Genomic DNA, 26,213 nt, shown 5'->3' with positions numbered 1-26,213 from the left:
GCAGAAAGATGGGAAGAAGCGTAGTTTTGGAAGTTTTGGGGTGATGCCAGCTGGGTCAAGATTCCCCTCTGACCTTACTTAAATTGTCCCTGAAGGGCCAGGATGGTGCTAAAGGTGACCGTGGAGAGGATGGCGAGCCAGGACAGCCTGTGAGTGACAAGTGACCCCACCCCTCCAAAACAGCCCAAACCTTCAGATTCCATACCCTGAGTCCTCTCTATTCTTGGGTCCTTTGGCTGGGGGTCAAACACTCAGCCGCCCCTATTCTTCTCTCCCTAGGGATCCCCTGGTCCCACTGGGGAGAATGGACCTCCTGGACCACTTGGAAAGCGGGTAGGCAAGGAGAGTAGACACCTGGGACTTTGAGTGGCAGTCCTTGGGAAGGTGGATGGAGAGGGGCAGTGGCAGGTGGGGTGGGCAGGGAGACGTCTGGGGCTGGTTTCTGGGTTGTCCTTGGGGTGGAATGTGTGTGTGCCTGTGTGTTTGTAAGTGTGCTGTGTATCTTTGGGTATCTTTGTTCTTGGCTTTTGGAATGTAAGCTCTTGCCAGGGCTAGTGTTTACTGACCAATTTAATGGACACCAAAGAGCCCCTGCTGTGCCAGGGATTAACCCTTTAGGTGCTGGGGCAGGAGGTGGAGCACTTGGGGTGGCAGTGGCATTTCACCAAATGTACAGAACTCTTCAATATTTTAACAACTGGTACAGATGTACCAGTTCTTACTGTCTGTGAATCAGCCCTCTGTGCCTGTGTATATACAAGGGTGTATGTGTGTGTTTGTGCCGGCGCGCATGTGTGTGCAGGTGCCCAGGAGGACAGAAGGGGGGAAGGAGTTGAGCCTGGCTACCCACACTGCCTGGAGTGCCTGGGTGGTGTAAACTGAATGCTCTTGGCTGCTAACTGAAAGGTTGGTGGTTTAAGTCAACCTCAGAGGCACCTTGGAAGAAAGGCTTGGTGATCTACGTCTGATATATCAGCCATTGAAAAGCCTATGGCGCACAGTTCTACTCTTAACACTCATGGAGTTGCCCTGAGTCAGAATCGACTCGATGGGAATAGTAACCACTGTCCCATCTCTCCCTTTCCACCTGTATCTGCAGGGTCCTGCTGGCACACCTGGTCCTGAGGGGCGACAAGGAGAGAAGGGAGCCAAGGTGAGGGAGAGGCTGCTCATGACACTGGGACATCCCACACCTCCTGCTCCTCAGATTCCTCTGTCTCCAGATGACCACCTCCCCCTCGTTGGGTCCCTTGTGGGGACAGGGCTTCTCCATGCTTGTTCCTGCCCCAGGGGATCCTGCAGTTTTGGCCCCTTCTTCCTACCTCACCCCTTCCACCTTGGACCCCATGCCCCAACCCACACCCCCTCTTCTGCCCTTCAGGACATATTCCTTGTGTGTGTTTCAGGGGGACCCTGGTGCTGTGGGTGCCCCAGGGAAGACAGGTGCTGTGGGTCCTGCAGGCCCTGCAGGAAAGCCTGGCCCTGATGGTCTGAGAGGGCTCCCAGGCTCAGTGGTAAGTCATGGATCTCGGGGGGGGGGCTTGCTTGGGTGGGCAGTGTAAAGGGTTATGGGTGGGGTGTAGTGTGAAGTGAAGAGGAGACAGCCTGGTGGGAACACTGTTCCTGACCTCTGTGGTCCCCTTGAATTTGCAGGGTCAACAAGGCCGCCCCGGAGCCACAGGCCAGGCCGGGCCTCCAGGTCCTGTGGTGAGTGACCATAGATTGGGCAGAGTGGGGGCCAGGGGAGGCAGTGGGCATCGGGCTGAAGCCTGGAGGAAGTGCGAAGTGGTGGTGTGAGAAATTGGCCCCACCTCTCCCTGGAGGGAGTGACTTCCTATCTCCCCATAGGGACCCCCTGGGCTTCCTGGCCTCCAAGGTGATGCTGGAGCCAAGGGAGAGAAGGTGAGTGGCAAACAGACATGTGGCCAGGTGTTTCTCCCATCACCCTCACTGTTGGAAGCCTATGGGGACCCCAAGGACCCTGCCCTTTAGGCCTCCAGCACCGAGTCCTGGGTTCCTTACTTAGTGAGGGCCACTCACAGCCCCCCTCTCCCCAGACCCTGTATCTCCGTATCTTCTCTGCTCTGACCCTCTGATTCTCCTTCTCCATCACCCACATGTCTCCCCTCTGCACCCCCCTGACCACCTGCCCCCTCCTCCAGGGTCACCCAGGTCTTATTGGACTGATCGGCCCCCCTGGGGAGCAGGGAGAGAAGGGTGACCGGGGACTTCCTGGCCCTCAGGGCTCCCCAGGACAGAAGGGAGAGACGGTAAGTGGAGGGGGTGGTCCTGGGAGGGCTGAGGGGACAGAGGGTGGGAATTCATATTGGGGCTGGGGAGGAGGTGGGGGTGGAGGCTCAGCTGTGGCCTGAGGGAACAGATGCTGGGGGGAGGTGGGAGGAAGGAGGAACCAGGTGAATCCGGCTTCTCCCGTTCCTAGGGTATCCCAGGAGCATCTGGCCCCATCGGTCCTGGAGGGTCCCCTGGCCTCCCTGTGAGTACCCCATCTGTTCCTCCATTAAATTCTCTAGACCCCATCACTCCCTGGCTCTAGAATCTTCCAGCGACTTCCATGGCATGTGCCAGCCTAACAGATAGAGCCCTCAGTATCCCGCCATGCCCTTACACTTTGCGTGTTCCTTCCCCCACACTTTCAGGGCCTCCCTGGATGTTCCCACACTCCCTCATGCCTGCCCCTCCTGCACTTACCTGTGGACTTATCACCCTGCCTTTCCATTCCTCTCTGTCCTGTCTTTACCCTGTGGTGACTGTGTCTTTCTTGCTCCTCATTTCACAGGGACCTGCTGGCCCCAAAGGAGCCAAAGGAGCCTCAGTGAGTATCCCCAGTCAGCTCTGACCTCTGACCCCCACTGCCTCTCCAGGGCAAACATACTCCCCCGCAGTGGAGCCTCATTCCAGGTCTGAAGACTGGTTTGATTCTTCTGTGACCTTGATTCCATACTTGACCTCTTGACTCCTCTGTGACCTCATTTACTCCTTTGACAGGGCCCAGCTGGACCCAAGGGAGAGAAGGGCGTCCAAGGCCCTCCAGGACACCCAGTGAGTGACGATTTAGGGCCTGCTTCTCACAGAATAGCCCTTTCTGTCCTGGTATTTCTCTGCTTCACAGAACCTCATACTGACTGTGTCTCTGACCTCTCCACCTGTCCCTCCCCGCAGGGCCCTCCGGGCGAGGTGATCCAGCCACTGCCCATCCAGATGCCCAAGAAGACTCGGCGCTCTGTGGATGGAAGCCGCCTGATGCAAGAGGATGAGGCCATGCCGACTGGGGGGGCCCCAGGCAGTCCTAGGGGATTGGAGGAGATCTTTGGCTCACTTGACTCCCTGCGCGATGAGATCGAGCAGATGAGGCGGCCAACGGGGACCCAGGACAGCCCCGCCCGGACCTGCCAGGACCTGAAGCTGTGCCACCCTGAGCTGCCTGATGGTCAGTGAGGGCCTCAGGGACATACCAGGGGTGATAGTTAAAATGTTAACCACAGCATGGGCACTGAACAATCAGAATGGACGCTAGAGCGTTGGTTAGAGGCTGAGGGGCTTGGAACAGCAGCTATTCACCAACCAGTTCAGAAGTGTTTCAATATTTTAGCGACTGACATGGTCATACCAAGGAGCCCAACGGTTAAGTGCTAGCCCGTTAACCAAAAGGTTCGAACCCACCTGGCAGCTCAGTGGGAGAAGGACCTGGCAATCTGCTTCTGTGAAGAAAACCCTATGGGGCAGTTCTACTCCATCACGTGGGATCGCTGAGTCAGGAATCGACTTCATGGCACCTAACAACAACCTAATGTGGTCATACCAGAGGGTACCAGTTCAATATCGACACAGTCTCTACAGGCATAGATGCATATACATGCACACACAAATTTGCATTTACACAGATGTGCATACCCACAACCATGCACTGTATGCAATATGACTATGCATGTATCCTCATCATTCAGAAGAGCCTGGGCTTGGTTACTGGTGGGGATGGATGGTGTCAGAAAGCCAAGGATGGTGCAGAGACAGGGCAGGGGTATAAAGCAGTGGGGGAGACTGAAGTAGGAAGGGATGAGCAGAAGGACTGGGAGACTGAAAACATGGTGGGGAGAGCTTGGGGTGGGGGGGTTGGAACAGTGGGAGGGAAGTGGGAATGTGGAGGCCAAGAGCATCTTGGAGCCTGCAACCTCGGGGCCCTGATGCTCCTCTCCCTTCCCCATCAGGAGAGTACTGGGTCGACCCCAACCAGGGCTGTGCTCGGGATGCCTTCCGGGTTTTCTGCAACTTTACAGCAGGAGGGGAAACCTGTGTGACGCCCAGGGACGATATCACACAGGTGAGAGCTGGCCCCTGACCACCCCTTCCCCTGCCCCATAGTGTATCCCGCCTTAGGGCCTAGTGGTTTCTGGGCCATGTGACCCAAGCAAGATCCCTGCCCTCCATCCCTGCAGAGCCTGCTTTCCTTGACTCCCTCTTCTGTGACTTCTTTCCTGTCCTCTGATGCTCACCTTTTCCTTGACAACCCTCCCTGATGTTTGCCTTTCCTTTACCCCAGCCCCCTGGCTCCCACGCTGTGCCCTCATTTCCCCCCAAACACTTTTCTCCACCCATTCCTGATCATCACCTGCCCCAGCTGCCCTAGTTCTGTGGGTGCTCCTCAGACCCCCTGCCTCTGTCTCCCTTGATCCTGACCCCTCTCTCCTACAGTTCTCCTACGTGGACTCAGAGGGCTCCCCAGTAGGTGTGGTCCAGCTTACCTTCCTGCGGCTGCTCAGCGTCTCGGCCCATCAGGACATCTCCTACCCATGCTCTGGGGGGGCCCAGGATGGTCTCCTGAGACTCCGTGGGGCCAATGAGGACGACCTGAGCCCAGAGACCAGCCCTTATGTCAAGGAGTTCAGAGATGGCTGTCAGGTGGGAACCAGGAAGAGTTGGGTGGTGTGGGGGAAGGGATCCCAGGTTCTGAGGCTGGAGAAAAGAGGTGGGAAGACCCTTGGAGCAGGGGCCCCTGGGAAAGCAGTGGAGGAGGCCAGCCTCCTGGTCTCAGATATGTTCCCTGGGGTCCTCAGGGAGCTCAGCTGGGACTGAGGAGGATGAGAAGAATGGAAGCCAGACTGTGGCAGCCGTCTGGTGGGGTTCACGTGTGTGCACATACTGGAGTCACACAGGGTGAATTCTGCCAGCTCACAAACACATGTACACTGGCTGCAAACCCACAAACCCGTGGAGTCAAATCTGTACATATATCCTAGAGACTCTTGGATGCGGTCACACAGGTACACATATGTGGACTTTGGTCACACAGGTGCACCCACAAATGTATGCAAATGTATACACATTCACAGAACCACCCTCACAGAAAGATCATCTCAAAGACAAACCCAAAGTCACACAGACTGGCTTATGCACACACACACACACACACACACACAACTTTTCTAATCCTTCTCTTTGGAAGAAATTTTAAGAAGAAATTTAGCAAGCCTGTACATGTGACATGGACTGGGGGAATTACATCTCAGGGTGCTCAGAGGCGAGGCGAGCCTGGGTTGAGGTTGGACATCCCTGTGCCTCAGCCACCCTCGCTCCTTCCTCCCTCTTTTCCCCCTCCAGACACAGCAAGGCCGGACCGTGCTGGAGGTGCGGACGCCTGTGCTGGAACAGCTGCCTGTGCTGGATGCCTCCTTCTCAGACCTGGGGGCACCCCCGAGGCGGGGTGGGGTGCTGCTGGGGCCTGTCTGCTTCATGGGCTAGGACCTTGTCTACCTGACCCTGCCTGTCGGAACCAGGCCCACCTGGAGTCCCGCAGTATCAGCCACGTGCCACTTCCCAAGAGGGCCCCTGACCATCTAGGAGGCCATGGGCCAGGGCACTGAGAACCCCTCCAGGGGCAGCCCAGGGGAGGGGTGAAGTGGGAGTTGGGACACCCCAGGGGAGGGGTGGCACCTGGGGCTCTTGGCCCTCCCACCTGGAGCCTGTGACCTGTCAGAGAGCTGAGACCCTTATTTAAAACTCGCCTCCCAACCACCCCAAACAAGTGGAAGAGAAAGGACACTGTGTATTTTGTATTTAAAATTAATTATTTTAATTATTTAAAGAGCGGAAAGTGAAATAACAAAAAAGATAGAGAAATGCCAATAAACATCAGCGGATGTTTGAGACAGGGCTGTCCAGGGGTGAGGCCCTGGCACCTCATCCTTGCCTCAGGGCTTTCCTCAGTGACTTGTGTGGGGGTTTCTGGGGTGAACCCTGGCCCCCCCAACACAGCACCTGTAGCACCCACTGTGAATGTTGGAATATATGGTCTCCTTTGCCTCAGGGCTCTGACTTTCTCTCCCCAGGGCGGGGCTCTCTCATCTCTACTTACCAGGTGTTTGGTTCCTGGCCCATGAACCTGTTGGCTTTTAGTTGGTCTGGGTCTGGCAGGACTGCCTGAGGCTTGTCCGGGCACTCTCCCAGGGAGGAATGAATGGTAAAGGGAGTGTTTGGGGTTTATATTCAGCTGGTTTTTGGAACAATTGAAATTTTTCCATGTGCACTGGTAAATTACCATGGCCCTGAGCCCCCAAGTATCCCATTGCCATCCCGGCCACCACAGCCCCTCCCCTGGTCACCCCCCATCTTCCCTGATCCTGCAATTAAAGGGTTAATGTCTGGCATATGGATGGAGGGGACCTTCAGGACCCTGTCTAGCCCTAGGACCAGCGTCCATTCTGACTGATGGTTAAATAATGTGATTGTCTCCTCCCAGGGTGTATGTGTGTGGTGCTTGCGTTGACTTCTTTCAGCCCCTCATTCCCCCACCTAGCACTCCTTCTTCCCAGCTGAGCTGTTACCAGGAATGGGTGATGACCCTACCCCCTGGCAGGCCTGTCCAGCTGGGTGTCAGGGCCCAGAGACTTTATAAAACCTGGGTGGCAAGTACAGAATCACAAACCCCGGTGTCATGGGGTGGGGGCTCCGGGTCCCTCTGGCCCAGGGTTCTGTCTGACACCAGTGGGGGATGGTTTCTGGTTGAGGGTGGGTGCCCTCCCTGATTCTGCCTCAACCCTCTCCCACCTCAGACCTTTAGGGACATCAAGGCTGGAAGGAGCCTTAGATGGTATAAACCCTGCAGATGAGAAGACTGAGGCCCACTTCCAAGATACCATTTACCCGCACGTAATCTCATTTACTGCACTTCTCAGGCTTGCGATGTCCTGGCATCAAGGCCTTCCATACTGGCGCGCATTCACGTCCATATAATTTGAGGCTTTGGTTTGTGTTGTGTCAGTATGTACAGGCCCCGCCCCCTCTCCCCCCACTCCGGGCCACCCCCACCTCCCTTCTTCCCAGCTGGTCCTCTCCCGGTTTTTTCAGCAACTCCATGCCCGCCGGGTCAGGTGTCCAGGGCGGCCCCTTCTGTCCAGGACTGGCCTCCCGCCTCTCCTGGGGCTTCCTATCCACGCAGCGTTTCTTGACGTCCCCTGCCCCGCTCTTCCTGGGCGGCAGATTAAGACCATGCCAGAGCCTCATCCCAACTGGGTCGCCCCTTCCTCGCTGGACGCCGGGCTGCAGCGGCGGGGAAGAGACAGTGCAGGAGCGCGTGTGCACGCGTGTGCGGTCCCCGTTTCGCGTCCGCAAACCGCTGGGTGCCGCCAGGCCGCTCCCCCTCTCAGTACTTCTTCCTGGTGGATCCCCCACGGCACCGCCTTGATGGTTCCCGCCCACAAGGACAAACCCCGATCTTTGAAACCCTGGAGTCTGGCCGCTAACTCGCTCTCGATCCCAGGAAGCTGCCCTGTGGGAGCCTACAAACATCGCACAGGCGGGTGGATGGGATAAACGACCTCAGGTGAAAACCGCCGCCGGGCTCGGCGAGCTCCGCGCATCACCCCGCTTCTGCTGCCCCCTGGTGCCTACGCCGGGCCTCGACCCGCTAACGGGCAAGCAGAATCATTTAGGTCCTCCAAACAAAACAAACAACAAACAAACAACAACTCCCAAACCCACTGTCGTCCAGATGATTCCCACTCAGAGCGACCCAGTAGAACACAGCAGAAGCGTCCCACAGGGTTTTCAAGGCCATACATCTTTACGGAAGCTGATGCCAGCCATAACTTCCTCCCTGGAGCCGCTGGTGGGTTCAAAGAGCCGACCTTTCGGTTAGCAGCCCAGCGCTTAACCACTGCGCCACCAGGGCAGACGTCTCTAAATCGCTGCCCCTCCTTGGTCACCCACTGAACTCTCATTCTCACTCCCCCGTACCCAGGAGGGGGAAGAATGGAGGAAGCCCCCCACCCCCATCTCGTCTAACTGGGGTCAGAGGCGTTGGATGGGGTTTCTGAGGTCACCCACACCTTCCTTCCAATCTCCAAGTCTCAGGGCTTCAGACTCTCCTACTCCTACCCCCACCCCGCCTTGGCCACAGGTCAGGAGCAGGTCAGACCTACACAGACGCTCTCCGCCCTCTCCCCACTCACTCCCAGCCGGGCGGGGCCAGGGCCGAGGATCTCCGCCTCTCTCTGCGGCTGGTGCCAAACCCACGGAGGTCGCTCCCAGCGCACAAAAGGGCGTGTCTCCCAGAGGTCACTTTTGTTCAGATACTCTGAGCTCAGAAGGCTTTTCTCCATGGAAACAACGCCATACACTCATATAACATTTATAAACGGCGGTTAGGTCCCCAGGCCAATCCACAAAAGCCTATTTAACTAGAGTGCCAACCGACCGCATACAACAATTTTATGAGCGACTCTGTGCCAAGATGCAGATGAGGATGCCAGGGCCACACCCCTCTCCTTCCCGCGGGGACGTCTCTCTTCCCTCCCCCAAGCCTGGGCCTGGCTCTGGGGCAAGATAGAAAAGAGTTGAAGGGCAGGGCTCCAGAGTGGGGCCGTAGGGGGGCGCTGGGTGTGGGCAGTGCAGGTGCTCTGGCATTCAAGCAGGCGGTACTAGGAGTGGCTCCAGAGGCTTGTGGGCAATGGAGGCTTCTGGATGGGGCGGGGAGGAGTTAAAAGAGAGACAGAGGTTTGGGGAGCTACTTCCGGTCTGTTGAGGGCGGATCACAAAGTCTTGTAGGAGGGGCTGGATTCTCAAGTCTTGACTGCCTCCCAAAGGAGTTTAACTTGAAACCAGTACTGAGAGGCAGTGATTGATGGTTTTTAAAAAGGAAAGTGATATGATGGAGTTGTACTCCAGCAAAGCCCTTCCCAGGTTGGATTAGGGCATGAAGGGGCTGGAGACAGGCACATGGCCGACAGCAGGCTTGGAGGCCTAGGGGAGGAGGTCTTGGCACAGGGAGGGCAGTGAGATTATAGAGGAAAGGCTGTGGGGAGGGATCGTCCAGCCTGTCACACCCTTGGGACTGCTCCTCAGCCTTGGTCTGGTATTTTTGGCATCTGTGATTTATGGTCAAAAGGCAACTTATAAAATATGGACCACTCAGAGTTACTGGGTGGTGCAGATGATTAAGCACTCAGTTGTTAACTGAAATGTTGGAAGTTTGAGTCCACCCAGAGGTGCCTTGGAAGAAAGGCTTGGTGGTCTACTTCTGAAGAATCAGCCATTGAAAACCGTATGGAGCACAGCTCTACTCTGACACACATGGAGTGGCTGTGAGTCAGAATTGACTCAAGAGCAGCTGGTCTGGTTTGGTTTTTGGTTTAGATCATTGTAGCTGGGAGCACGACGTATTCTAGAAAGCCACGGGTTACTCTCTCTTTCTCCCTCCTTTGGTTCTGTTGCATGCTGGGATTTGTGGTTTCTGAATGGATCAGGGCAGTTGGGTACAGAGAGGAGACAGGGAAGGGAGTGGGTCAAAGCGAGGCTCTGGCTGCCTCAGGAAGCAGTTCCTGTGTAGTAGGTGGTAGTGACCTGGTTTTGTGTGTGTAGCCCCTGTCCTTCAGGTTGGTGTGGTCAGCAGGGGTCTCCAGGCTGCATCCACCCTACTTCCAGGCCCTACTTTCAGAGCACAGGGAGTGTGCATCCACGAAGTGTGCATGGTCAGTTTTCAACTCAATTCAGACCTGCAGGAATGAGCAGAGGCCACCCTCTTGCTTGCAATTGGCTTTCTGTTATCTTCTTCCTTATCTTCAGGGTAGCTTCATGGGAACATAGAAGCTTAACAGGCTCTGCCAGCAGGCTGCCATCTGAGCGGGGGAGAGCAGGCTTTGAATGAAGACCAGGGACATCTACAGGTGTGTCTCCTTCAGGGTCAAACCCAAGCAGCCAGGACAGTAGAGCTAGCTCAGTTCTGGCCTCCGTGAAAGCCAGGTCATCACACTGCCTCCTCCCAGTCGGCAGAAGCACGTCAACCCATTTTGTTTTCTTTTCTCTGGCTTTTCTTTCTGTTAGTAACATCCTATTTCCAGGCTGATGGGAGTCCCTGGATGGTGTAAGCAGTTAATGCACTTGGCTGCTAACAGAAAGGTTAGAGGGCCGAGTCCACCCAGAGGCACCTCAGAAGTAAGGTCTGGTGATCTACTGCCATTGAAAACCCTATGGAGCACAAGGTTGCTATGAGTCAGAGCTGACTCTACAACTGTTTTTTTTTTAAATTTCCAGGCTGAAGGTTTTTTAATTGCCAAGAAGTGGATGGTTTTCCACAGCATAACAGATAAAGGACCTGTTGGACATGGTGACAGTTCAAGCGGGCTGAGCTTCATGTAGAGGTCGTGTCCTAGGTCACACCACTTCATCTATAAAGGGCTCAGACTCTGTAGAGACTTGAGCTTAAGTCACAGGTGATCTATTTCTCTGTTGTGTTCATGTCTCCCCAGGGCCTGGGTGTAGTGCTGGGTCAGGTAGCGGGCCAGTTCACCTCACTAAATAAGGTATACCTGTATCACCAGTTTTCAATCACCTCGTATGCATGCGAAAGCTGGACAATGAGTAAGAAAGACTGAAGAAGAATTGATGCCTTTGAATTGTGGTGTTGGCGAAGAATATTGAATATCCCATGGACTGCCAAAAGAACCAACAAATCTGTCTTGGAAGAAGTACAACCAGAATGTTCCTTAGAAGCAAGGATGGCAAGACTGTGTCTTACATACTTCGGACAGTTGTCAGGAGGGATCTGTCCCTGGAGAAGGACGTCATGCTTGGCAAAGTACAGGGTCAGCAGAAAAGAGGAAGACCCTCAGGGAGATAGATTGACATAGTGGCTGCAACAACGGGCTCAAACGCAGCAACGATTGTGAGGATGGTGCAGGGCTGGGCAGCGTTTCGTTCTGTTGTGCATAGGGCTGCTGTGAGTCGGAACTGACTCGACGGCACCTAACAACAACATCAACAATATCACCAGTTGCGCAGTGGTTAAGAGAGCAGCTGTTAACCAAAAGGTCGGAAACCCTATGGGGCAGTTCTACTCTGTCCTATAGGGTCGCTATGAGTCAGCATTGACTCGAAGGCAATGTTTTTTTTTTTTTTTTTTAAATAGCACTAGCGCCAGTAAAGATTTCTTAAAACTCTGCACTTTTCCAGTTGTGGTTATTTTTTTTTAACTTCCAAAGGCTTTCCTTATTTTTCAGAACTGAAAATCTATAGAAGCCAACAAGAGACAAAAATCAATGAACATATTCCAGAAACATTAAGGTTAGGCAGGTGAGAAACAGCACCACATTTAATTGGGGCCCCAGAGACAAAGAGATTCAGACAGAAAAGTCCATAGTGGCAGGTGGTTTAGGTTTGAGCAGGTTTGAGCAGAGGTTGGATTTATGGCCAAGGGTGGCACTGGCATTGGCTGGAAGAGGACCTCTCTGTGTTCCTAGGAAGAGCTCCTTCATTTAGCTTGCCAGTGGTGCTTGCTTCTAACTGGGTTGCTCATTTAATATAAGCATGTTTCCTCATCTGTAAGATGGGGATAGTACCTGCTCTGTAAGGGAATGACAGACTTTGCACTGAAAGGGAGGGCAGGGGAACCGGCCAAGCTACCTTGGCTCTATCTCCTGGCTTTGGTTATTGCTGACACACTGGCGTCTGGGGCACGCCGCTGCCTCTTTACGCTTCTGATCCTAGTGCTGTCAAATCCCACACTTCTTATGTTTCTTTTCGTTAAACAAACGGCAAGATCTGATTCTGAACAACTTAAATCCCAAAGGGAATTTATCGTAAAAAGATCGAGATATTCAAGGAATTGAAGGAAGAGTTGGCCCAGTAAGAAAGAAAGAGGGCAGCCTGGGGAACTCAGGAGTAGGGGCTCATGGACTCTGTCCCGAGAGCGTGGCCAGGAACATAGCTCTGCTGAGCTTCTCTCAACCTCTGTGTCTCTGCATTCCACAGTTCAGATTCCTAGAGTGACAATCCGGTGGGCCTAGCTTGGGTCAGCTGTCTCATGGGGAACTAATTTTCTATGGCTGGCACCCAGTGAAATAATAGAAGAGGTTCTGGGGCAAGGGTAGAGTGCTGGGGGCACTGTTTCCAGATAAAATGGGATTAGTGAGACACCCCAAGAGGTGTCTGCTGTGGTCTGCTGTGGAACTCTCCTTGGCTTCTTTTAAACAGACACCTTCTATACGTTTGACCAACACCACTTTGCTGTATCTTTAAAGAACAATTTCATGGCTCTTGCAACTGCTTTGAAGATATTAAGTCTCGTACCCAGCAGATTCAGATGTAACGTGGGAAACTGGGAAGTATAACCATGACTGGATTGTGTTATTGATGTATTACTGCAAATAAATCTACACCAGACTTCCTTCTGAAATCATTAGTGATGGCTCTAAATTCGACAAATGCCTTATTGACACATCGAACTGTCTGACACACCTCTGTCCTGTCCGCCAGTTTTCGTGACTCATTGATTAGATGAATAAACAGAGTCGCACTTGCTTCTCACTAATCAGCACCAGGGTAGGTGCCTGGGACTTGAGACTGTTTCATATTTACTTTTCTTTGATGAGACAGTGGAGTTCCAGAGATTCATTGAAATGGGAGCTTCCCATTTCCCAGAATTGCAAGAAGTAAATTCAAATAACATACTTAAGGGCAGGTGAAATCACCACAGAAAAATTTTGGGTGCACTGTATCCCCATTTAACATTATCACAACCTGCCACCTCAGATACTGTCTCTTCCATATACTCCAATATTCAAAATATCCCTTCTTATTAGATTATGTGGAGCTGTGGTGGCGCAGTGGTTAAAAGCTGCGGTTGCTAACCAAAGGGTCGGCAGTTCAGATCCGCCAGCTAGCTGATCCTTAGAGACTCTATGGGGCAGTTCTACTCTGTCCTACAGGGACCCTAGGAGTTGGAATTGACTCAACAGCAATGGGTTTGTTTTCGTTTTTATTAGATTATGTTTTCCTAAAAAAAATTTGCCGTTTGATCCTGTATCCCAAAGTTCCTGGAATTCTTAAATACCGTCCTTTGTCCAAACTATCTTAACTAGAGTGTAGAGTGTCTCCAAACAGATCAAATGTTGTTACAGGTCTTGGGGGAAGGGCATAGGGGCTATTTGTCCTGTCCTTTTTTTTTTATGAGAGGATCTAGAAACCTTGGTGGCATAGTGCTTAAGAGTGGTTAAGGCCGGCAGTTTGAACCCACCAGGCACTTCTTGGAAACTCTATGAGGCAGTTCTACTGTGTGCTGTAGAGTTGCTGTGAGTCGGAATTGACTTGACGGCAATGGGTTTGGTTTTTTTTTTTTTTCATGAGAGGTACTAGCCTGATCTTTAGGATAGTTCTTCAAACTCAGAAAGAATGGGATAAATCGAAGAGGGTGTTGCTAAAGTGCCCGTTTTCTGTGTGTGCTGAGAGAAATGTGTCCTTAGAGTTTATAGGCTCTTTGTCTTGATGTTCCCCTTAGGCTTGGCTCCCAGCACATTTAAACCACACGAGTTGAGGGTTTGCCAAGACTATTTCTATGACTGTAGCTTCTGTATCTGCTAGAATTGAACTTGAATTAGAATCAATACTTTCTTAACTTCTTTTGTGATTTTATTAACTCGCTGGTGGGTCTATTATGATTTTGGGATTCTGGTATCCCCAAATCAAATGAGCCATGACCAGACCCTTTATCTCCATCCTCCCTGGCTTCTCAAATTCCTTTTCATTTTTCAGTTCTCTGTCAGTTTCTCCTGTAGATGGTTCTGCCTTTATTAAGAGTATTCAGAGAGGACATACATTTTTTTAAATTAATTTTTATTAAGCTTCAAGTGAACATTTACAAATCCAATCAGTCTGTCACACGTAAGTTTACATACATCTTACTCCCTTCTCCCACTTGCTCTTCCCTTATTGAGTCAGCCCTTTCAGTCTCTCGTTTCGTGACAATTTTGCCAGCTTCCCTCTCTCTCTATCTTCCCATCCCCCCTCCAGACAAGAGTTGCCAACACAGTCTCAAGTGTCTACCTGATTTAATTAGCTCACTCTTCATCAGCATCTCTCTCCCCTCCGCTAACCAGTCCCTTTCATGTCTGATGAGTTGTCTTCGGGGATGGTTCCTGTCCTGTGCCAACAGAAGGTCTGGGGAGCATTGCCGCCGGGATTCCTCCAGTCGCAGTCAGACCCTTAAGTATGGTCTTTTTATGAGAATTTGGGGTCTGCATCCCACTGATCTCCTGCTCCCTCAGGAGTTCTGTTGTGCTCCCTGATAGGGCGGTCATCGATTGTGGCCGGGCACCAACTAGTTCTTCCGGTCTCAGGATGATGTAGGTCTCTGGTTCATGTGGCCCTTTCTGTCTCTTGGGCTCTTAGTTGTCGTGTGACCTTGGTGTTCTTCATTCTCCTTTGCTCCAGGTGGGTTGAGACCAATTGATGCATCTTAGATGGCCACTTGTTAGCATTTAAGACCCCAGACGCCACATTTCAAAGTGGGATGCCAAATGTTTTTGTAATAGAATTATTTTGCCAATTGACTTAGAAGTCCCCTCAAACCATGGTCCCCAGACCCCCGCCCCTGCTCCACTGACCTTTGAAGTATTTATTTTATCCTGGAAACTTCTTTGCTTTTAGTCCAGTCCAATTGAGCTGACCTTCCATGTATTGAGTGTTGTCTTTCCCTTCACCTAAAGCAGTTCTTATCTACTGATTAATCAATAAAAAACCCTCTCCCTCCCTCCCTCCCTCCCTCCCCCCTTCGTAACCACAAAAGTATGTGTTCTTCTCAGTTTTTACTATTTCTCAAGATCTTATAATAGTGGTCTTATACAATATTTGTCCTTTTGCCTCTGACTAATTTTGCTCAGCATAATGCCTTCCAGGTTCCTCCATGTTATGAAATGTTTCACAGATTCGTCACTGTTCTCTATCGATGCGTAGTATTCCATTGTGTGAATATACCACAATTTATTTACCCATTCATCTGTTGACGGACACCTTGGTTGCTTCCAGCTTTTTGCTATTGTAAACAGAGCTGCAATAAACATGGGTGTGCATATGTCTGTTTGTATGAAGGCTCTTGTATCTCTAGGATATATTCCGAGGAGTGGGATTTCTGGGTTGTATGGTAGTTCTATTTCTAACTGTTTAAGATAACGCCCGATAGATTTCCAAAGTGGTTGTACCATTTTACATTCCCACCAGCAGTGTATAAGAGTTCCAATCTCTCCGCAGCCTCTCCAACATTTATTATTTTGTGTTTTTTGGATTAATGCCAGCCTTGCTGGTGTGAGATGGAATGTCATCGTAGTTTTAATTTGCATTTCTCTAATGGCTAATGATCGAGAGCATTTTCTCATGTATCTGTTGGCTGCCTGAATATCTTCTTTAGTGAAATGTGTGTTCATATCCTTTGCCCACTTCTTGATTGGGTTGTTTGTCTTTTTGTGGTTGAGTTTTGACAGAATCATGTAGATTTTAGAGATCAGGCGCTGGTCTGAGATGTCATAGCTGAAAATTCTTTCCCAGTCTGTAGGTGGTCTTTTTACTCTTTTGGTGAAGTCTTTAGATGAGCATAGGTGTTTGATTTTTAAGAGCTCCCAGTTATCTGGTTTCTCTTCATCATTTTTGGTAATGTTTTGTATTCTGTTTATGCCTTGTATTAGGGCTCCTAGGGTTGTCCCTATTTTTTCTTCCATGATCTTTATCGTTTTAGTCTTTATGTTTAGGTCTTTGATCCACTTGGAGTTAGTTTTTGTGCATGGTGTGAGGGGACATACATTTTTTTAGAGGCAGATTGTAAGCTGTATTCTACCTGTCCAATATGGTAGCTATGAGCCACAAGTGGCTATAATAATTTAAATTCAAGTAATTTAAAATGAAATTAAATAAACATTTCAGCCACTTAATTGTACTAGCCACTGGCGTTTCAAATGCTCAGTAGCCACATGGGGCTGGTGGCTACTCTACTGCACAGCACAGATGTAGAGCAATTCCATCATCACAGACAGCTCTACTGGACAGCACTGCTGTAGATGTTCTCTGATGATCACGCTCATTTTACAGATACCAGGACTCTACCTTTGGAGACCTTCCTCTTGACCAAGTAGATGTTGAAGGGTTGCCTTCTGTCGGTATGTTCCCTATATACTCAACTCTTTAAAAATATAATTAGCATCTGTTTGGCAACAGAACACAGATATTGTTAAATGCATGGCCAAACCACAGAAGCACTGGTGCTGCCAAAGCATATTTGTCCATATTGGTTGCAACTCACATTGTTTCATACGCCTAACTTCTCTAACTGGTGTGAAGAATGCTGGAGTTATTTCCAAATAGCTGACAATATTTTCTGTTCCAAGTTCAATTCCACTGTTGACCACTAGGTGGAGGTAGAAGTCTATTTAATAATCTCTATTTTTTTATTTTTTATTATTATTGGGGTTAGAGCTATGAGTGGAAACCCTGGTGGTTTAGTGGTTAAGAGCTACAGTTGGTAACCAAAAGGCTGGCAGGCTGAATCCACCAGGCGCTCCTTGGAAACTCTATGGGGCAGTTCTACCCTGTCCTATAGGGTCGCTATGAGTTGGAATAGACTTGACAGCGTTGAGTTTAGCCTTAAAAAGCCATTCAAAATTCATATTCATTGCAATGGGTAATTTGGCCTTTTCCTGAAAAAACATTTTTCATGAGAATTAAAGAAATCCCACCGTTTTAATTCCTTGAAGTTGTCCAATAAAATAGGGAAAGGAAAGAAGTACCACATTATTCACTCACCATGTTTCTACATGATAATCCTCTACCCCCAAGAGAGCAAGTCTCACAATCTTACTCAAAGATTAGATTTCCGAGTTAATTCACAGGTTTATGAGTCTCTTCTGACAACACCATGTTAGGAGGAATTCTTGGCAGAACAAAATCAGGGGAGACCTCCTTCTCCTGGTCAAGCCCTGAATTTATTGGTTCTTTTTATAAGGCAGAGGGTGAAATGTTCAGGACTCCAAGAGTCAGCAGTCAAAAGGGTTTTCCTACTAAGTCTCTTTTAGTTACAACTCAAGCTAATACAGAGTAGTCTCTCATTATTTACGGCTTCACTTTCTAAAGTTTCAGTTACTTGCGGTCAACTGCGATTCGGAAATATTAAATGGGAAATTCCAGAAATAAACATTTCATAAGTTTTAAATTACAGGCCGTTCTGAGTACCTTGATGAAATCTCAAGCCATCCTGCACCGTCCCACCCTGAACATGAATTGTCCCTTTGTCTAGTGTACCCACGCTGTACATGCTACCGGTCTATTAGTCACTGTATAGCCATCCCGGTTATCAGACAGACTGTCGAGGTATTGCAGTGCTTAAGTTCAAGTAACCCTTATCTTACTTAATAATGGCTCCAATGTGCAAGAGTAGTGACGCTGGCAATTCTAGTATGCCAAAGTGAAGCCATAAAATGCTTCCTTTAAGTGAAAAGGTGAAAGTTCAAGAAATAATAAGGAAAGAAAAAAAATTGTATGCTGAGATTGCTAAGATCTACAGTAAGAACGAAATTTCTATCCATGAAACCATGAAGAATGAAAAAGAAATTCACACTAGTTTTGCTGTCACACCTCAAACTGTAAAAAAACTTACAGCCATGGTGAGTGATAAAGTGTTTAGTTAAGATGGAAAAGATGTTAAATTTGTGATTGGAAGACATGAACAGAAAACACTTTCCAATTGATGGCATCGTGTTGCACCAGAACGCATTGAGCCTATAGGAAGTCTTCAGCAAGGGATAGGAAAAAACATTGTATATATAGGATTTGCTACTATCTGAGGTTGGGGTGGGAGGTTTCAGGGATCCGCTGGGGGTCTTGGAATATATCCCCCCTGGATAAGGGGGGACCTCTGTATTAATCATCAGGTATTATAAATACAATTGAGCCTCTTAGTGACACAAATGGTATTAAGTACTCAGCTACTCACCAAAAGGTTGGAGGTTCAAATCCATCCAGACGTGCCTTGGAAGAAAGGATTGGCAATCTACTTCTGAAAAATCAGCTATTGAAAACCTTACGGAGCACAGTTCTACTCTGAAACATGTGGGGTCACTATGAGTTGGAATTGATGGCAACTCATTTGGTTTTCATTATAAACACTGGTTTCTCAACCTTCTGTTGATGAGGTTTGTTTGTTTGTTTCTTCTCAAAATCTCAAACAGTGAAGGCTCTCTTACCTTAGGCGATGCAGACGGTGGAAGGCTCAGTCATGGTCAAAATCCTTGGATGTGAACTCTTTGGGCACAAAATGGACTGCCTCTCTCTTTTTATAAGACGATTGACGATGGAGTTATCAAACTACAACTGCTCCTTTCTCATTTGGAGTCCTGAGAGATGGGCTACCATGCTCTCTACTAGAAATATTGCAAAGTAGAAGCGTGTGTAATTTCTCAGGACATTAAGCAAAAAGTAGAAACTGCCCAGAATAGAAACCTCATGCTTTCATCTGCATTCTTTGTCATAACTTCAGCTTTTCAAAAAATGCTAAAAGGATTTATAAAGTGTTTGTCATAATCATTTTAGGATAATAAGTAATTATATTAATTTAGCCCTATGTCTTCTGTAATAACCAGTGTTTCCAGAAAACTAGGATTTAAGAGTATTTTCTATGGTGTATCAACATATATACCATCAACATACGGCTTTCTTTAATAAAAGTGGATACGAGTGTTAATTTTGAGAATTGTCAACAAAATGGATGACTTGTTCCTTGTTTGGGATTGGTACCTAGTAATATTTAAAATCACTAAAACCAAATGATAGTTGTAGTTGATAAATAGATTTCATCAAAATGATTCCCTGTAGTCACTTGCAAGAAGGTCAGCTAAGAAAGGAAACCTCTTTAAGCTTGGTTAAGGCCCCGCTGTCTTTGAATCTTGGTGTTAATCTATGGATATTATAGAAATCAGAAGTTCTCATGCAACTATTGTGTAAAATTGAGGCTTAGATGGCATATCATACCATAAAACATGGCTGAATCAAATATAACTTCTGTCTTGGTCTCAAACATCGATTAAAATGATTTACAAAAATCGCAATAAACTGCACTCTAAAAGCAGGACTATGTCTAAAAAAGCTGGCGTAAATATATTATTGACCATTTTGAAACTGGGGACATTTCAAACTGTCATTGTATGACTCACAGGGAAAGGGGTTCTAGGGTGGTCTTGATGCAAATAGTGATATAAAAAGAAAAATACTGTGTGTCCTGATTCTGATCTTCCACCAATTTTTACACTCAGAAAACATAATCTCAACAGTTGACATACTTTATCAGTCCTGAATGCCTTTCAGTGGCAAAAGCCAGGCTCAGTGTCTTTTCCATCTGGGATTACTAGGGGCAATGGCCCCATTCCTCACTGGTGAGGGTACAACATGAATTTGGGCATCCACAATGAAATAGAGCCAATTTTAGGAGGTCCACTATCAGTTGCCCTCCTCTTCAGTAACAAGAATTGATTGCCATCCCGAAGTTTATTTCTCAGTGCCTGGGTACAACGATGGCTTATCTTCAGAACTTTCACTGGCCCTGTCATGACTGACAACGTGGCCACCAAACCCCACAAGGAGATGACCACCTCCTCTCTCTCAAGAAGAAAGACAGACACTAATATTGGATTTAGGTAATTTATGTTACTCAGGAAAGGGCATGCTATTGGCTGGAGAACTTGAAACAGAGCAAGCACATTGAATTAAAACGTAAGAGACTCAAAAACTGGTGTCAGGGGCACAATTCAGTTGTAATGTCCTTTTTGAGGCTGGAGGTTGCTGGAAACAGAAGTATCAGAAATACTTGCTCCAAGGGACATGTGGTCTTTGAGATTATTTCAGGAGCCCTGAAAGAAGAAGAATAAATCTAAAGCTTAGAGTCTACATTTTCTTTCCCTCTAGAGCCCAGGAAAGAAAAAAAAATTATATACAGAGGTTGAGTATTCATCTGATGAAAACCAGAAGAGAGTTTCTAGGGTTTTCTCTGACAGTAGAGCAAAGTGATGCCCATTGCTGACACCCACCCAAAGACGAAAATGCAGAGAAGTTGGGTGGAAATTAGCTCAGCCTGAAAAAAAGTACCATCTCTGAGGGTATCTCCTGATCCATCACGGCACATCCCATAACACCAGTATTCAACAAATGCCCAAATCATGTTGCAAGAAAATGAATTACATTCCCACCAAGGAAAAAGAAAGCAGAATTCCACCTACTGGTTGAGGGTCTTGTTTCCTGAACTGTAGGGGAAAAGGAAGACGTACTTAGCACTGAGAGAAGAAAGAGTGACAACACCCTAGAAAATTACATGAACACTTGCACGCCATCCCTCTTTCCCCTGTAATTACAGCAGGGCCCAATCTGTAGACATGAACCTTAGAGGCGTATCTACAGAAAGTCGCACCTATGGCAAGCACTGAAATTGTGCCCCTACAGGGGCCTAGTTAGGGTGACAGCGCCCAGGGACAATCTCCAAGTTGTGCCTCCCCCACCGCCAAATCCAAAAGCCCGGGGATAATCTGTAAGTTGTGTTTCTCCCCCTACCAATTTCAAGACGGATAGATGTTGATAGCTGAAACAGGTTAGCAGAAACATCTTCTCCCCTCTTGTCCGGCTGCCTCAGTCAGGCACCTTTTATATTTGTGATGCCTCCTCGGAATGTCATTAGGCGCTTCATCTGGCACCCACTTGAACTTGCACCTAGGGCAAGTGCCCCTGCTCTGTCCCCCCCCCCCCTTACTACACCTCTGGATGTCTATCGTGCCGAGAAAGGATGCTGGGCTGTACAGGGTTAATAGAAACTGCTCAGTGGCATCCCCCTTCAATACCTGGCATACCTGCCATACCTTAGATACACCTCTATGGCCCAGGCTTAAAGACTACCCTCAGAGGGGGTAACTGGGAGTCTTAGGTATCTTCTGGGCCATGATTTCAGTCTGGGTATCTTTCTCCCCACACGGCTATCTTTGCCTGATTAGAATCAATTTCCAGTGGCCTCTTGGGCTCTGTGGTTTTGCTTTTCTGCCTCAGCTTCTTTATTGCAGGAGAGTAGGTGAGTGAGACAGCAGAAAGGCAAAGAGTAACCCACGAAGCTCATTCGGAGGAAGATAAGCCCCAGCGCAAAGCCCCCAACTCCAGTCAGCATCTTGCTCTGTGCAGAATCAGACTGGGCCTCTGGGAAGAACAGACCCATGGTCAGTGATGACCCACCTGCTACACTCTCAGGTTCTTGTCTGAGATCCTGGAGTCTTATCTGTAGACTGTGGAGACAGAAGGGAGAGGACAATGCCAGGCCTAACTCAGTGTGGAGAAGAAGCAGGTATGGAGAGCACCTCAAAGATCTGGGCTTCAGGGTGGTGCCTCCCCCAGGATGCAAATGGTGATTGTAGCAGCCGTCCCACAGATCAGCCCATTAAGTGCAGGCTTACAGGCTGAAGGGAGATGTCAGTTCCCGCGTCTGAGGGCCAGCGGGGGAGGTAATTGTCTTCCTCAGATCTTCTGACAAGGAGAGATTCCTTAGGATCCCCCAGGTCAGGGATAAATACGTGCTAGGATCACCAGGTCTTCACTAGGCCCACTTCAGAACCACAGTCAGGGGCGAATTAGGAAAACCCCAGGGTGATGTGACCCCAATGTGTAGTATACTAACACAACACAACATGAGGGGACCCCAAAGCCAGAGCATCCCCTGCTCTGTAGAACATGGGGCCCAGCAGAGGCATAGGGGAGTGACTTACTCCCACTCCACGGTGACAGGACTGTCCAGGCTGGGGTGCTCCACGTGGCAGGTGTAGACGTCGCCCTTCTGGGGGGTCATTTCCAGCATCACCAGGATCCGGAAGGTCCAGTCTCCATTACGGATCAGGTCGGCAGTCACAATCCCAGCTGTTTCCTCCTGTCCATTCCGGAACCACCGGATTTCAATGCTGCCTGGATAGAAATCTGTCACGTGGCAGACAAGCAGGTTGTGGTGCTGTAGGGACCCTGTGTTGGAGGGGAACACGTTCACTTTCGGCAGGACTTGGAGTGAGAAAAGAACCTTATTACAACAACTGAGGCAGTTCAACAGTGTGTTTAGCTGTTTACTTTGTTGAATCAGTTCCTAGATGTTTAAAATGCATATATCACCTATTTAGGTATTTGGAGAGAGAAGATGGGGAAAAGTGTAAGAAAAACAGAATTAGATATTCAAATATTATAGGAACAACCTGTCATACATAATAAAGAAGGAGCAGAGAAGACTAGGACAGAACAAGGTCAGCATTCTGTAGCACTTTCACCAGAAACCTAGAAGCTACTACTAATATTATTCACCCATGGCCGTTGAGTCAATTCCAACTCATAACAACCCTAGAAGGCAGAGTAGAACTGCTCCTTAGGCCTTCCAAGGCTCTAATTTTTATAGGAGCAGACTGCCACATCTGTCTCCTATGGAGAGGCTGGTGGATTCGAACTGCTGACCTTTCAGTTAGCAGCTGAGTGCTTAACCCCTGTGCCACCAAACCTCCTAATATTATTTTGACAACAAATATTTAACCAGCTATGTAGTTATTGGAAACCCTGGTGGCATAGTGGTTAAGTGCTACAGCTACTAACCAAAAGGTTGGCAGTTCCAAGTGCTCCTTGGAAACTCTATGGGGCAGTTCTACTCTGTCCTATAGGGTCTCTACGAGTTGGAATCGACTTGATGACAATAGGTTTTGTTTATGAAGCTACTGAACTTTGCTTTTTTCCATCTTGTTCAAAAGGATGCATAATCCCTTCCAATGTTGTTTTGCAAAAAGAATAGTCAATAGCATTCCTTTGATCTATCAGACTGGTATCTTTATTTTAAAAATAAGAAATGAAGTCACTTGATTCATTATTTATCTTATATGTCTCTTAGCCTCCTGTACAAAAAAAAAAAAAAAAAAGAGTTTATAGCAAGATCCACCAACCCAATTATCTTAGCCCTTTTGTGTTTCGTTAACAGGGAGCCTGGCCCTTTCCTGAGCTGTCTGGCCTCCTGTTTTGGGCTCAAAGCACAAGCCTCGGACATGCTGGGGCTCAGAGAAGGGGCAGAGACCTTTCCCTTCCTCTGCTGCCTGAATCCAGACTTCCAGGGGCTTCCCTCTCCCACCCAGCCCGTCACCTCTGCTCTTGAGGGTGAAACCCTTGTCCAACTCGTCCTTGTGTTTGCACACCACATCCACAGCCTGCTGTCTCAGCTCCAGGAACTCTTTCTAGATGTTCCAGTTCTTGGCAGTTGTCTGGTCCAGCTCAGTCATAGCCTTAAACACCCCCACATTGCTGTCAAGTTGGATGTATTCCTCTTTGTTGTAAATGTATCGCTCCAAGAAACGCTGGGTACTGTTGAAACTCATAGCAGTCGCTCCTCCTCTGGTGCACTTAAAGCTCCCTGGGGAGCAAGGGGCCAGGCCGGGCTGAGCCAGGAGAAGCCCTGATGTCCACACTCCCGGGCTGCCAACCATCAAGGGCACCTCTGTCTCTTTCTCGGCAGCAGGCCCCTTCATGGCTGAGTTGAGTAGCTGTTTCCCTTCTTTTGCCTCTTTTCTCCTGAACTTTCATCCCATCCTCAGTCTAGAGGAGTGTCCAGTCCTAGAACTCAGAGGAACACCTCTGTCCTCCAACCAGGGAGCGCTGACCCAGGGCAACACCCTCTGGGTCTTAGAGTGTGGCCGAAACAGAAACTTTGCCTTTGTCACCTTCTCAGCGTTTTTTTTCTATCTCTATCCCTCCACCTTGTCTCTCTGTTGTTCTCTCTCAATGAATCAACAAATCAACAAAATATTATTGATTAGTATTGATATAAAAGTATTTTGCTAATTGTCCCTAAACCTGTCACCTCCCACAGTTATAAAATACACATTTTTTCTTATAACCAGTCATGTGATCTTGGATAAATCATAGACCCTCCCTGGTTCAAAGTTTTTTCACTCAGTAGATGGGAGATTTAACTCCTAACCAAAAGGTCGGCAGTTCAAATCCACCAGGTGCTCCTTGGAAACTCTGTGGGGCAGCTCTACTCTGTCCTATAGGGTCGCTACGAGTTGGAATCGACTCGATGGCAATGGGTTGGTTTTGTTTATGAAGCTACTGAACTTTGCTTTTTTCCATCTTGCTCAAAAGGATGCATAATCCCTTTCAATGTTGTTTTGCAAAAAGAATATTTAGTCAATAGCATTCCTTTGATCTATCAGACTGGTATCTATTTTAAAAATAAGTAACGAAGTCACTTGATTCATTATTTATATTATATGTCTCCTAGCCTCCTGTACAAAAAAAAAAAAAGTTTATAGCAAGATCTACCAACCCAATTATCTTAGCCCTTTTGTGTTTCATTAACAGGGAACCTGGCCCTTTTTCTGAGCTGTCTGGCCTCCTGTTTTGGGCTCAAAGCACAGAGCACATAATAATAAGGAGTAGATATATGCCATATGACCCAGCACTTCCACAACTTGGTAGACAGCTAAAAATGTTCATGCAGGTTCATATGGGGACAGGTAGGGGGTGACTCTGGGTGTAGCAGTATTTGGGAAATGGGAGGTGACAGCAATCAATCAGTTTGATCATTACTGGGAGAGTAAATACCTAAATGATGCTGACGTGCACCATGGAACATTCCACAGCTGTTAGAACAAATCCAATGACTGGACACTTCACTACTTGGTCTGATCTAAGAAACATTGGCTGAGTGAAAAGCAAGAAATGCAATAAAATTTATGACAATATTGTGTAGGAACATTAAACAAGAAAAGCATGCATTTTGTGAGAACATGTACAAACAACAAATATGAAGAAAACCACTAAAGTGGGTTCGTATATTCTCTGTGTCTCTTTGAATCTTATTTCAATGATCACAGTGGAAACTGAGACAGTATGATTTGTTTTCATGTCTGTCTTACTACGCTTGAACTTTTGAAGGCCAGTTACTTTTTTATTCATATTTTATACAACGGCTAACATAAATCTCAGTAAATACTTGTATTCAAATAAAGAAAGAGTGGGTAGGGAATTGCTTTTAAGTTGCTGACTACCTGGGACCTAACTGATACCCACATAGTTTTGTTGAAGGAGTCTGTAAAATTGTCAGCTTCTCAGAAGGCAACCAAAGACTCAAAGAAGAAACTGTCTACAGAACCAATGGTCTACATGAACAACAATATCACCTACCTTGAGACTAGAAGAACTAGATGGTGCTACTACTACTGACCGTTCTGACCAGAGACTCAATGGGTGGTCCCAGATAGAATGAGAGAAAAACGTAGAACAAAACTAAAATTCCTTAAAAAAGGCCAGACTTACTGGACCGGTGGAGACTAGATGAACCTCTGAGACTATCACCCTGAGATACTCTTTAAACTTGGAACTCAGACCACTCCCAGAGGTCACCTTTCAGCCAAACGGCAGATTGGCCCATAAACTAAATAATATCATCCGTGCGTGCTGTGCTTCTCAAAATAATTGTTTAGATGAAACTAAATATTTAACATTTCCCCAAGGCCAAAGATGAGAAGGCAAAGGGGGACAGGGAAACTAGATTAATGGAAACAGAACAACCAAAATGGAAATAACGAGAATGCTGATACATTGTGAAGAATGTAACCAATGTCACTGAACAATACGTATAGAAATTGTTAAACGGAAATTTAATTTCCTGGTAAACTTTCACCAAAAGCACAATAAAATAGTAAAACAAACAAACAAACCAAAAAATTTGCCAGCTTCTCTATAGGACTTAGAAACTCCAGATCCAATGTTTCACACAACATCCTAGACCACAGGGGATGTGACAATATCTGGCACCTGCAGATGTAAAGCGATGTCAGAAAAGCCTGCCATGTGGCTCCCCCATTGGTGTGGGGTTAAACCCGGGAAGCCCAGACCCCTGG

General features: G+C 48.1%; 1 protein-coding gene and 1 pseudogene across 1 annotated transcript in view; one reads left to right on the top strand and one right to left on the bottom strand.

Moving 5' to 3' along the window:
• The window catches only part of COL11A2 (collagen type XI alpha 2 chain), a 29,589-nt gene extending 23,463 nt beyond the window's left edge, over positions 1-6,126 (top strand). The window contains exons 53-66 of the mRNA XM_049875152.1: positions 96-149; positions 280-333; positions 1,100-1,153; positions 1,407-1,514; positions 1,654-1,707; positions 1,849-1,902; positions 2,163-2,270; positions 2,441-2,494; positions 2,798-2,833; positions 3,007-3,060; positions 3,181-3,448; positions 4,227-4,339; positions 4,711-4,917; positions 5,617-6,126. Of these exons, the coding sequence (XP_049731109.1) occupies positions 96-149; positions 280-333; positions 1,100-1,153; positions 1,407-1,514; positions 1,654-1,707; positions 1,849-1,902; positions 2,163-2,270; positions 2,441-2,494; positions 2,798-2,833; positions 3,007-3,060; positions 3,181-3,448; positions 4,227-4,339; positions 4,711-4,917; positions 5,617-5,757 (1,359 nt within the window). The 3' untranslated portion in view covers positions 5,758-6,126. The remainder of the gene's footprint in view (positions 1-95; positions 150-279; positions 334-1,099; positions 1,154-1,406; positions 1,515-1,653; positions 1,708-1,848; positions 1,903-2,162; positions 2,271-2,440; positions 2,495-2,797; positions 2,834-3,006; positions 3,061-3,180; positions 3,449-4,226; positions 4,340-4,710; positions 4,918-5,616) is intronic.
• Positions 6,127-7,272: 1,146 nt separating this feature from the next.
• On the bottom strand, positions 7,273-23,889 carry LOC126068057 (HLA class II histocompatibility antigen, DP beta 1 chain-like; annotated as a pseudogene).
• Between the last annotated feature and the right edge of the window lie 2,324 nt (positions 23,890-26,213).

This window comes from Elephas maximus, chromosome 1 (genome assembly GCF_024166365.1).
Source record: "Elephas maximus indicus isolate mEleMax1 chromosome 1, mEleMax1 primary haplotype, whole genome shotgun sequence".
NCBI lineage: Eukaryota > Metazoa > Chordata > Mammalia > Proboscidea > Elephantidae > Elephas > Elephas maximus.
Note: the sequence above shows the minus strand (reverse complement) of the source record. Positions and strands in the feature narration are given on the sequence as shown.